The 12,587-nt window shown below is 37.6% G+C and overlaps 1 protein-coding gene and 1 non-coding gene across 2 annotated transcripts; both read right to left on the bottom strand.

Moving 5' to 3' along the window:
* Window positions 1-1,963: 1,963 nt before the first annotated feature.
* Window positions 1,964-11,977, bottom strand: LOC131788501 (uncharacterized). The gene is made up of 9 exons (XM_066165328.1): window positions 11,904-11,977; window positions 7,795-7,919; window positions 5,602-5,855; window positions 4,623-4,737; window positions 4,123-4,245; window positions 3,524-3,646; window positions 3,075-3,120; window positions 2,415-2,699; window positions 1,964-2,237 (listed from the first exon to the last, which is right to left on the bottom strand). Exons 1-9 carry the CDS (start codon window positions 11,975-11,977, stop codon window positions 1,964-1,966), a joined length of 1,419 nt encoding a protein of 472 aa, XP_066021425.1.
* LOC131788524 (U6 spliceosomal RNA) lies at window positions 8,713-8,821 on the bottom strand. Its single transcript, XR_009340527.2, has one exon. It is a non-coding gene; the product is annotated as a U6 spliceosomal RNA (small nuclear RNA).
* Window positions 11,978-12,587: the final 610 nt, after the last annotated feature.

Genomic DNA, 12,587 nt, shown 5'->3' with positions numbered 1-12,587 from the left:
TTTCTGAGTCCCCAGGAGGATCAGACCTTCGGATTCCGCGCTTCGATGCTCCACCACTGAGCCACAGAGACTCTACGGTGAGCGAAGTCTGCCACAAATTTCATATGACACGCGTCCTGCATACTGCTAGGATTAGCAACGTCGATGGCGTCATGTTTGTAATCAGAATAAGAGATATGGTAAGTTTTGAGCTCGGTAAAGAAATAGAGAAAGATGTTTTTCTTCTTGTCACGAGCGTGGGAAAAAGAAAAACTTCTGTGTCCCCATGAGGAATCGAACCTCAGACCTTCGGGTTCCGCGCTCACCGTCGTCTCAGTGGCTCAGTGGTAGAGCATCCGAGCGCGGAATCCACTCCGCGGGTGGAGCCAGTTTTTTTAGATCAATTATAGAGCGAAGTAAAGCCAAAACGATGTATTCTGGGATTACTTTCGTTCGACGCTCTTTAAAAATGGCTCTATCATTTTTCACGCTTTCACTCTAGGTCCCAGTGAAATGACCGTCTGACGGCCGACACAGAAAACTGAGATATATGCAAAGAAGCCATAACTATTGCTGAATTAAATTTAATCACTGAGGAAACTCGACATAAAAGCTTGACTTGTAGAACACAGTTAGCATTTTAATGTAATCAACCATAACGGTTTCAAAATAACAATATCCTTACAATTAATATAATAAGCTACAAATAAAGTTCAGTAAAAATAATTACGAGGTTTTGCACTGTGGGTTAGCAAACGGTTTTGTCTCTGAGTTTTCAAAAGAAGAAAGTTGGAGATGGAAAAAAGAATGAAGACTGGTTCGATCTCGTTGGCAAAACAATGATTTCTTACTTTGAACCTTAACATACCGACATCAGCCTCAAAATTCGGCTAGCATTGTGACCTATTTCTTTTAAAATAAATTGATAAAGAATTTGTAAGAAATGAATATATTTTTTAAATGAGCCGCTGCCGTTTGCGAGAAATTGAAGACATAAATGTTAAGCTGGTCATAATTGCAATAAGGCACAATTTTATGTTGATTTATACATCTGGTAGATAATATAAAATATCTTGCTACGAATCAGTTATGCTTAGTATTCGAAAGGTGGACCGAACATTTAGAACGTAGTGTTGTTTAGCGTTTCTTTGACGCAGTATAAAACCCCGTGCCCCTAATAATAATAATAATAATAATAACAATAATAATAAAAATTACTTTATTACAGTATTTCTATTGAAAGGTGGCTCTTCATCTGTAAAAATTTACATTAATAATAAAAGTAATAATTACAATAATACTAATAAAAAAGCTATAGCTATGTTCAAAATTAGGGATGCTACTGACAAAAAAAGTTTAAAAAAATGAATTAATAAAGTAATCTAGAATATATACAAATCAAGAAATCAAACGTGCATTTTCCCTGTTTATAAGATACTTCTTCACTTTAGTTTTAAAGCTCATCCGCCATTGACACTGTAGTCCTCCTTACAAGTATTTCAACGAGTGATTTACAGAGGGCCTCTGTCTCCTATTAGCTAAATAATTTTTCTCGCAGTCGAGATTGATTACTACATATGAGTCTCCCACCACAAGAGATTACAGAAAATGCAGCATTTATCCTGTAGCTCTAACGACCTAGAATAAAAAAGGTTTTTTTCTGACCTATTTGCTCCATATGCTTTTTAATCCGCCTGTTCTAGTTGCCGCCTTAAAGCTTGTTTAATTAATTTTTTCATGCCTCTTTGCTTTGTTGTTCGTTCAGGGATACTATATTAGCACCCATGGAATAATTCTCATTGAAATTGGTGATGTTTATGCCCATATGCACCTTCCATTTTCGTAACGAGAAAGCTTCTAATAATTTCATTTCGAAGGATCTGTCATACCCAAACATCTCACCACCTAAAACGTTCGATTGTACCGCTCTGCTCCAGTCTCCCTTGTAGCCCTCCTTAAAGGTCGTCACACCGCGTGCTCTTCCTTAAAGTATGTCTTTCATGTATTTCACTTCATATCCTGATAGCGCTTTATCAACTACAAGAAGATCTCTCATATACCCATCAAAAGTCGGTTTATTCATGCTGTCTCGTTCCAACCCAATATCGAAAACTGTATGATTATTTTCGATCAGGTCTAAAGATCTATGAAAAACTCTCTTACTATCTTTTCCAATTCCGTCTTTGTACAGAATTCCCTTATTTCTATCTCGACTCCATGTGAACGCCACGTGCATCCATTTGCTGGGGATAATCTTCCTTTGATTATGAGAGAACAGAACACAAAAGGGAATGAGGCTTTGCGCAAATCTCCACTTCTCAATATACTTCCTAGGAAGGGAAATCGCTCTGGGATACACACTTGAGTGCTCTACGTGTCTCTTCCTATTTATTAAGAGCACATAGGAAAAGAAAGGATGTATCCTATGCACTTACCTGATACAGGAATAAACTATATCAAGTCCACGAGTATTTCGAAGCTGAGCACAAATTCCATGCCAACCAGTAATATAGATTCTAAACTGATGTGGTTTTGACCAGTCAGAATAGATATGAACTGAACTATTACTTGGAAGGCTCAAAACCTTTATCCAACACATGATACTAAAGCTGATAACTCGGATTGGGAGTGCTGGGGTTTCTGCGTAGGAATGCCGGGATCCATTCAAGTACAGTACTTTCCTGCCATCAGTATTTTGATACGAAGCACCATTGTACAAACTTTCCAATTCATGAAAATAAGGGAAACACCTTTGTTATCATGCCTACCACACCATGTGGAATCCTCGTTACAAATAGCTAAATGAAATTATGTCCCCATTAACTGAAAGTAGTTAACGGCGTTTCAAGAAAGGCAGCCTAATGATCCTCTCCAGAAACTATTCACTTTGTGAGGAACTCTAAGAAGATATTTGAAATTCCTCTGAAAAAAGTTGTGGAAATAGCTATAGCAAACGTAGCAAAATAACCGCAAATGTTTGTTGGCTGCAATGCATTTTAAAAAATATTAAAAGTCAAAACTTTGATCTGTCAAAGCCGCTGTATAACTAAGGCTATTATTTCTTCTTAGCAGAAGAAAGCATTCTTTCATCTTACCTTATATTTGCATCAGACCCATTGAGTGCCCAATGAAAACGAAATCCTTTGAATCCTTGAATTTAAAAATGAAAACTGGTGTGGTTTGATCACGATTTATCAAACATCAAACATTTTTTGCTTTAAATTGTAAAGATGTTTATAGAAGTGCGAACTAAATTTAAAACAAACCAACAAAGACAAGAAGTCTGGATGACAAGTAATTGGACGATTTGAAATAATTCCCGTCGTGTCGTCCGAAGATCCACGAACTGGTTGTTGTAAATAACATTTTCAGATTCTACAGAGCATTAACTATAGTTGAGCACAAGTGGGATAGCTGTTTAATTTTTAAGCTCATGAACCTTTTTTAAAGAAGAGGGTTCTCAGTAACTTTCAGGGTCCTACTATAGTGGAGCTTACGATGGATATAAACTCTTAATATAAAACGCGTTCATCAAAACACCCACCCACGCATAACAATCCATCTCCGATCATATTGTCTTTGCATTTACATATGTAGCCTCCAATAGTTTCGCTGCAAGTGGCGTTCACGTGACATTTGGCACTTCCGGTATTACATTCAATGATCTCTGTATGTAGATAGAATCGAGACTATCAATCATCCAGATTCATACTTCCTCGCTTACGCAACTACAAAAATAAATAGGACGAGTTAAGTGGTACCCTACGGGTTTAAAACTGGCTGAAGTAGTAACGAACCTGAGCTTATCACTTAATAAACACTTTGTACGCGTTACCAAAAATCATACCGTGACAATCTCCAGAGTAAGAAACCGCTTAATACGGGTGGATGCATTGTTAGTTATCTTTGGCTCTGGACACAGTATCTACAGTTCTTTTAAAATAGCTTTTACGTAAAGTATCATTTTGTATCTGACCAGTACTCCATTGTGAAACTTAGTGACATCGAGTTCATTTTTGAGCACTATCCAGAAACGTAGAGGATCTTTATAAGAAGTATATAGCGATAACACAACTTCTAAAAGTTGACAATGCTAAAAAAATAATAATAAAATAAAAAGAAAACAAAATATCGGTTTCTTACTTTTGCACTTTTTGCCATCTCCTGAAAATCCAGCTTTACATGTGCAGGTAAATGAGCCCACAGTGTTGTTGCAGTACGCGTCAGATGAGCAGTCATGCGATCCAGAGGAACACTCGTCCGTATCTTCAACAAAACAATGAGACCCTACTTTAACTAACGATTAAACAGTAGAAAATAATGCTCTCAGTGAGACTACTATCAAACCATTCTCACGATGTTATTTCAGTATGAAAAAAGGTACCGCTCTGATGGTGAACGTCGAAGACCAGACCGCTTAACCAACTTTTTCCAAAATCTATATTACTCGTATATTGCTCAAATATAGCACTTTTGTTTGTCAAATTGTACAAATCGAACAATTAAATAATTGCTCACTTACATACGAAGAAATGATTGCAAAGGGAAAGGTGAGGCTTTCGCTCAGGTCGTAGATCATTACGTGCAACGCTTTACGTTGAACAGGTATATAACAAAGGGTGTATAGCAATAATAATACAAACCTCTTTCGCAGCTTTCAGTTCTAGTCCAGTTAGCAGGACAAACGCAACGGAGTTTTCCAACAATAGTTGGTACACAAGAAGCAGCCGGGGGACAAGGAGAAGTGCCACATAACTTCTGTTGAAAACGAAGAAGATAAAAAAGACTTCTAAGTGAAATTTCACTGAAATAAATAACCGTATCATGAAGAAATTACGTGTACTACAATTTTCTTCAGAAATTTGAAATTTTCCTTAAAGTTGTCAGTTGGCTGGATGAACTTTACCGCCGGCCGATAGAAGTTGACGTTAAAACTTTATTCTGACATCTTATTCAGGTAAATGCAGTTTTGAAACGATCCATACAAAATAACCTTTTTTTTTATCAACAGTTATCCTGGTCGCACTGAAGGTTCACGCTAGCCTGCTGGGCAGGCGTAATATTGGCGAGCGCGTGCTCAGTATTTTCTTAACATAAATTATGGCCACCATCTTTTAATCTATTGGCAGCGGAAGGCTGGGGAGAGAAAGAAATTTGTACCGAGGGGATAAGCGACGGTCAAGAGTAAGGAGAGGGATGGGGGTGGGGGAGTGAATATATTTTCGCCTATGCCCACCCCCCCCCCCCCTACCACTGCCTCCATCTCTAAATGGCCGGCTGAAAAAACCATCTCGAGCTTCTTCACGTTAACTCGCCTTAATGAGACGCCTGCACTGCAGGCTAGGTTCACGCGTCAGATTCTACTCTTACTCCAAAACCTGTATCACCTTCCATAAAAATTCTTTACAGTTTTTAAAATTTTAGAGCTACATAGAGAAAAAAACCTCAGTGAGTTGTAAACGTTTCTTTTTTTAAGTGCCGTGTCTTTCCAACACCGTTTTCATATCTGCTCTCTAAACTATACTCTTGTCTTTACTACGTTCAAGGGAGGATGCCTTTCTTGCAAAGTTATAAACATGGCGCTGCATTAATCATAAAATGAAATATATGCAGTATACCCACCATGGTTGGATGATAGGAGAAGCCCTTCTTACAAATGAGATGTTCAGGATGTTGAAAGTGATCAGAGTCACTGAGTTCACATTTTAATTTGCCCCTGGTTTCTGAAATTCCAAGATTAAAGGATGAACAGAAGTTCTCTGCGTAACATCTCAATTCACACTGATCTTTGCTATCAACCATTAGGGACTTAATGACGTGATTCTCGAGGTAATCGTCTTCCATAGGTTGAACAAACTCCAATATTCTGCACGTTTCTGTTAATAAAAAACATGAAAAAATGCTAAACGGAGCTCAAGTTGATTATGAATTGTTCTCACAAAAACCAACATGAAGCAAGGCAGCTGTATATGTTACAGGGCTCCAGCTGCGCCCGGGCGATACGCACGTAAGGGCAAATCGTTACTTTAGCCTGCTTTTCTTTATAATTCAGTTTCCCTATCTTCAAAAGATTCTGTGTTAACTAGGTGTAAATATTTTTATGCTAAGCAGGCTAATGGTGAATTGAGGTATTTCTCCTTGAATAGGTTATCCATCATAATGAATAAGGAATAATTAAATGTTCTAAATAAAAACAATTGAATCATTGAATGTTTTGGGCAACTGTCATGAAATTCTGGTTCGCATGAAAGAGATTTGTTGCCGTCAACTGCTGCGTATGAAAAATTGTCGTGAAGAAAGGTCTTTTGCCCCGCAATAAGGAATTTTTTACGTGAAAATTTTAATTTGCCCCTGGTCTCTGAAATTCCAAAATTGAAGGATGAACAGAAGTTCTCTGCGTAACACCTCACTTCACACTGATCTTTGTTATCAACCATTAAGGACTTAATGACGTGATTCACGAGATAATTGTCTTCCTCGGGTTGAACAAAATCCAAAATTGCTGAACGAAACACAAGTTGATCATGATGTGTTCTCACAAAAACCAACATGAAGCAATCTAAGGCAGCTGTATATGCCACAGGGCTCCAGCTGCGTTCGGGCGATACGCACGTAAGGGCAAATCATTACTGTAACCTACTTTTCTTTATAATTCAGTTTCCCTATCTTCAGCAGATTCTGTGTCAACCAGGTGTAAATATTTTTATGCTAAGTAGGCTAATGGGGAATTGAGGTATTTCTCATTGAATAAGTTATACATCATAATGAATACGGAATTATTTAAAGTACTAAATAAAAACAATTGAATCGTTGAATGTTTTGGCCAACTGTCATGGAATTCTGGTTCGCATGAAAGAGATTTGTTGCCGTCAACTGCTGCGTAGGAAAAATTGTCGTGAAGAAAGGTCTTTTGCCCCGCTACAAGAAATCTTCTACTTCAAAATATAAACAAGTGGTGTCAAAGAAAACCTTAATTAATTGAGCTTGGATCTGTCACTGCGTATTTTTAACAAGTCAAGATGTTTACTGCGGAAGTCTTAAACGATTTCTTTTGCAAACTCACGGCTTCCCTTTAAAATATAAGATAATTTTCAGTTTTTAAAAATTCTTTCTTTAAAAGCCTTTCAACCTGACATGAGAGTTGATTGCAGAGTGTTCGCGCAAGACTTGGTACTTCACAAATTTTTACGTGCCGAAGGCCACTAAGTAATTATTGATCACCACGGGCAAGGCAATTTGATTTTAATTTGAAGGGTTGAGCATAAGGCCTCTACTTCGGTATCACTAACTATATGGAAGGCTAGAAATTCAACCGGATCAATACCACTTTAAAAGGAAGGGTGCATCTAGCTAAGAGCAGCTAAAAAAGTCGTTAATTAAAGAAATTCAACAAGGAAAGGCTAGACCAGCTAAGATTGTACGAAAACAGGGTTTCATATTCATTTGATTACAATTTTGACGGAAAATATTGCAAAAAAAATAATAATAAAATAAAAGCACTGTTTTTCGTGCCTTCGAGCAGGAAGTATTCAGTCAAGAGCAGAAAATATGAAAACATTCGTTCTAATGTTTTCATTCCAGTTCATATAAACTTGCGTATCTACAATGAACGCTTATTACTAAGCACAGTAATAATTGCAAAGGGTAACTTCGCTTTTGTGTTTCTTAGTGTTATTTTTGTAAATTCAGTTTTTTCTTCTTCTGAGTTACTTAAGACACATTGTAAACCATAGCTAGTGGAATATTTAACGACAAAAACGTGCGTGAGAATTCACCGAATGTTCGCACAATTTTTTCTTCTAGATTAAATCTAACCTTGCGCATAGATGTGTGAAACGAACCATATCTTCCACAGAGCAGCAAATGCAGTGGACATGATTTTGACATCAACTTTACCACTTTCCGTCACTCTCGAGGACACCAACAGCTCTGCTAACAACCTGGATTTTTAAAACAAAATCATTATTGTTGACAGATGATGACAGCTGAAAATTTAATTGTGCAGAGGAAAAACCAACTTAACTTAACTAATCGCATTTTTATGAGGTTTTTCTGTATTTCACCAGACCCCCTATCCAAGTAATATTCTTTCCTGAAAGACTGAACTGTTTTTGACGTAAACAATTAAGTGTTCAGAATTCCTACTGTATCAATTGAGATATCATGCAAAGTCCTACTATAACAATAAAATTAATTATAATATACTAAAACAGTAGAGAACACTGAAGGCGCACTCTGATTGGCTACTCAGACTCAGATTATTCTTTGCCTTTCATCTCCGAGCAGCTCGCGTGGAATTTACGCCCGAAAATATTGTAATCATTGCAGGAATAAATGAATGGTTAAATCATCTTTTCGTGCTATATTATCTCACTGCTTTAGTATACACTAAGACAGCTATTTACCTTAGTGTTAGTGGTTAGCGGTGGATATTTACGTGGGTCTTTTAAGAGGGAAGGGCATGAGGGATCACAACACATCATGAAGTACGATTAACTCTTTGCGAGAAGAATTCGCTCAAAATCTCTTTATAGTTCTCTTGAAGGGGAGTATGTTTCCGCGTCAGGCGTAATTCAAGTTGTGCTAACCATTTCTAAAAAATTGCGCAAGAAAGCGGAAATAGAATAATTCATGTTCTTTCGGTTTCTGATTGTTTTAGCGCCAGTTGTGTCAGAGGACTAGTTTTTGCTTGTGCAGGAAGCATCAAGCTGAGCTAAGTCGTCACCAAAATAAAAAAATTTGGAACGCTTCACGAATTTGCGTGTCATCCTCGCGCTGCGGTCAGGCTAATCTTCTCTGTATCGTTCAAATTTTAGTATATGTGCTGCCGTTAAGCGAGCATGTTTATTTGCATTGCCCGACGAAATATAAACTTGTTGCCGTTATAAACTTCGTAGCCCGGTGGGACAAGTTCAAAATTGCCTCAGGCTATGAATATTCAATTAAACTTTAGACAGAGGGAACTAGTGCGCGAACACGTCTAATATTTGTTTGTTTTGTAGACGGGGTAACTGTCACTTTTTTTCAGAACGTTCCTCGCGGTTAATCAGACGGGTTTTGTCATTCTAATGACTTGATAACTTCTTTAAGAGTCACGTTTTTGTCATTGAAAATCCTCCCAGGCTAAATAATTTGAAAACTTGACCCTTAGTTACGAGGATCGCAGTTCATCAAAGTTTGAAAATCATTCGTTTAATTTTTTCGCGCGAAAAAGGATTGTAGGTGACTAAAACCTTCAATTTCAGGTAGGACATATGGATCACCCAGAGGCAGTTAAAACAGTCGCTATTCCAACTTTTGATAGTTCATATCTATTCTGACTGGTCAGAACCACGTTAGTTCAGAATCTTTATTTGTAAAAGTCATCAAATTTGTGCTCATCTTCGAAATCCTAATCATCCTCACGGAGTTAATATGGTTTATCTCTGTGCTGGGTAGGTCTATAGGATACATCTTTTCTTTTCCTACGTAATATTAATAAATAGGAAGAGAAACGTAGAACACTCAAGTGTGTATCCCAGAGCGATTTACCTTTCTAAGAGGTATATTGAGATGCGGAGACTTGTGCAAAGCCTAATTTCCTTTTGTATTCTGTTCTCTCATAATCAAAGTAAGAACATCCCCAGTAGATGGATGCACGTGGCGTTCACTTGGAGCCGAGATAGAAGAGAGGGAATTCTGTACATTGATGGAATAATAGAAGGTAGCTTGAGAGTTTCTAATGGTCCTTTAGATCGGACCAAAAATAATCATACAGTTTTCGACATTGGGTTGAAATGGGACAGCATGCATATACGGACTTTTGAAATGTACATGAGAGATCTTCTGGTGGTTGATAAAGCGCTATCAGGAGACCAAGTGAAATACATGAAAGACATACTTTAAGGGAGAGCACGTGGCGTGAAGACCTTTAAGGAGGGCTACAAAGGAGACTAGGGCAGAGCGGTACAATCGAACGTTCTAGGTGGTGAGATGTTTGGGCATGACAGATCGTTCGAAATGAAATCGTTAGAAGCTCTGATGCTCTCTCGTTACGAAATGACTGCGAGAAAAATTACTCAGCTAATAGAGGACTGTGATAAATCACTCGTTGAAATTCTTGTGAGGAGGAATACAGTGTCACTGACGAATGAGCACGGGGTTTTATACTGCGTGAAAGAAACGCTAAATAACACTAAGTTATAAATGTTCGGTCCATCTTTCCAATACTAAGCATAACTGATTCATAGCAAGAGATTATAAACTATCTACGAGATGCATAAATCAATTTTAAACCGTGCCTCACTGCAATTATGACCAGCTTAACTTTGATGCCTTAAATTTCTTGCAAACGGCAGCGGCTCATGTAATAAATAAAGCCATTTCTAAAAAAATTATTTACCAATTTATCGTAAAAGAAATAGGCCACAATGCTAGCCGAATTTTGAGGCAGATCGATGTCAGCATATAAAGTTCAAAGTTAGAAATCATAGTTTTGGCAATGACATAGAACCAGTCGTCTTTCTTTTTTTCCATCTCCACCTTTCTTTGTGAAACTCAGAGACAAAACCTTGTGCTAACCCACCGTGCAAAACCCTTGCACTTATTTTCACTGCACTTTATTTTTAGCTTAGTACATTAATAGTAGTGACATTATTTTTATTGTTGTTGTTATTAATATTATTGTTATTTTAAAATCATTATTGTTGATTACATTTAAATGCTGACTGCGGCCTTCAAGTCAAGCTTTTATGTCGGGTCTCCTCAGTGATTAAATTTACTTGAGCAGCAGTTATGGTTTCTTTGCATATATCTCAGTTTTCTGTGTCAGCCGTCAGACGATCATTTCACTGGGACCTAAAGTGAAGGCGTAAAAAAGGATAGAGCCTTTTTTAAAGAGCGTCGAAGGAAAGTAATCCCAGAATACATTGTTTTGGCTTTACCTCGCTCTATAATTGGTCTAAAAAAACTGGCCCCATCCGCAGAGCCTCAGTTACAATAACCCTGAATGAACAATGGAAGGAAACGGTAGCGCTCAGGCGAGTGAAGGATAACGAAAGAAGTGGGGAAATATCGCTTAAGACAATTGCGTTAATGATATCACTGAAAGAACCAATGGTAAAATTAAACAGACTAAGACTTCCATTCGACGCTCTGCAACAACTGAGTGCAAAAATAAAATGATTAGATAATTAAAGAGAGATCGCTGCACGAAGAAACAAAACACATATTTGTGGTAAAAAATTGTTGATTCAAATATTTCATAGGAACGATACGATACGATAGCATTCTATACGATGCGATCCGAGGCGATACGTCACGACACGACACGAAACGATTCGAAACGATAGCCATCAGTACCGATATCATGTGAAAAGGCGCTTACGCTGAAACGGCGTCTTTTTACATAATATCGGTATTCGATGACGAAGTCGATGCCTTTTGGCCCTGGCAGCATTTATTTTGCAATATCTACGATGAACGTGCCCCTTTTAAGAGGGTTAAAATCAGCAGCACATCTGCACCTTTCATCACTATTCGCTATAAAATGAACAATAAGCACAAGTTGTTGTAAGTTGCAGTGGCCTCTAAAAGCGCGACGTTGGAGGAAAGGGTATAAACAAGAAAGGAACGAAGTTACGTCAGCTCCGGAAAGTTTGTGTTGTAACTCAGACCTACTCGACTACTCGATTCGATTGAAAGACTTCATTGTAGAGCGTTTTAAGTTTTCTTTAACTTACCGAAGGACATACCGTGAGGTGCTTGCCTTTGAGCGGTGGTCCTTCTTTTTCTTACATTATAAATTAGACATTTTTAAGATATTTCGTAAAGCACACATCGATAGACTTCCTGTTCTGTTATCCGTAAATAATTTGGCAAGGATTGCCTAGCAGTACCAAGATTCCAACGCAGATTTATGACACTTGTCGGATTTTTTTGTTTACACAATGTTGTACTCATTACGAATACAATTTGCCGCTTTTTGTCGTTCCAAAGTTGCCCGAAAGTCGTCCGCCATTACTGAAAATATGTTCTAGCTAAGTCGGCAATCGCATAGCAAAGAAATTCTTCATAACGTCAAAGACTCAACGATTTCATTTATGTCTCGTTTATTATAACTTGACTCTCGCTGTTTTCTGCATTAAAACTCCCAAATTCCATTTACTAGCTCGATTTCCCTTTATTTTAATGAAACGTTTAGGATATATAACATAGAATTACCCAAACGATCTCTGGTGAATCTGACATTAGATTTTTCATCGTACGACACCGCAAAAGCAGCCCTAGAGCTGGTTGGTGAATTTTTTTTTCTTTCTTAATTAATCTGAATTCATCCGTCTGTGATCAGTGAAATATGTGACCACAAGTAGTACTTCTAATTGTCTAATTGTCTTTGAAAATCCCTTGTTTCTACTCTATCTAAGTGGCACTCCCTAATGAAATACATTCTAAGAGTGTATTCCTTGATAAAGTTAAGACTATTCGAATTAAACTTATGCAAACTGCCTACACCCAGTTACTTGAAAACGGCCATATGCCTGGGCTATGCCTGGCCAAGAACAAGCAAGAGCTAATAATCGACTTATCTTTTTCAGTGTTATAGTATTGAACTAATGACATTCCACAAA

Source organism: Pocillopora verrucosa, chromosome 4, assembly GCF_036669915.1.
Source record: "Pocillopora verrucosa isolate sample1 chromosome 4, ASM3666991v2, whole genome shotgun sequence".
In the NCBI taxonomy this organism is placed as follows: Eukaryota; Metazoa; Cnidaria; class Anthozoa; order Scleractinia; family Pocilloporidae; genus Pocillopora; species Pocillopora verrucosa.
The sequence above is the reverse complement of the archived record's forward strand: the minus strand, read 5'-3'. Positions and strand labels throughout refer to the sequence as shown.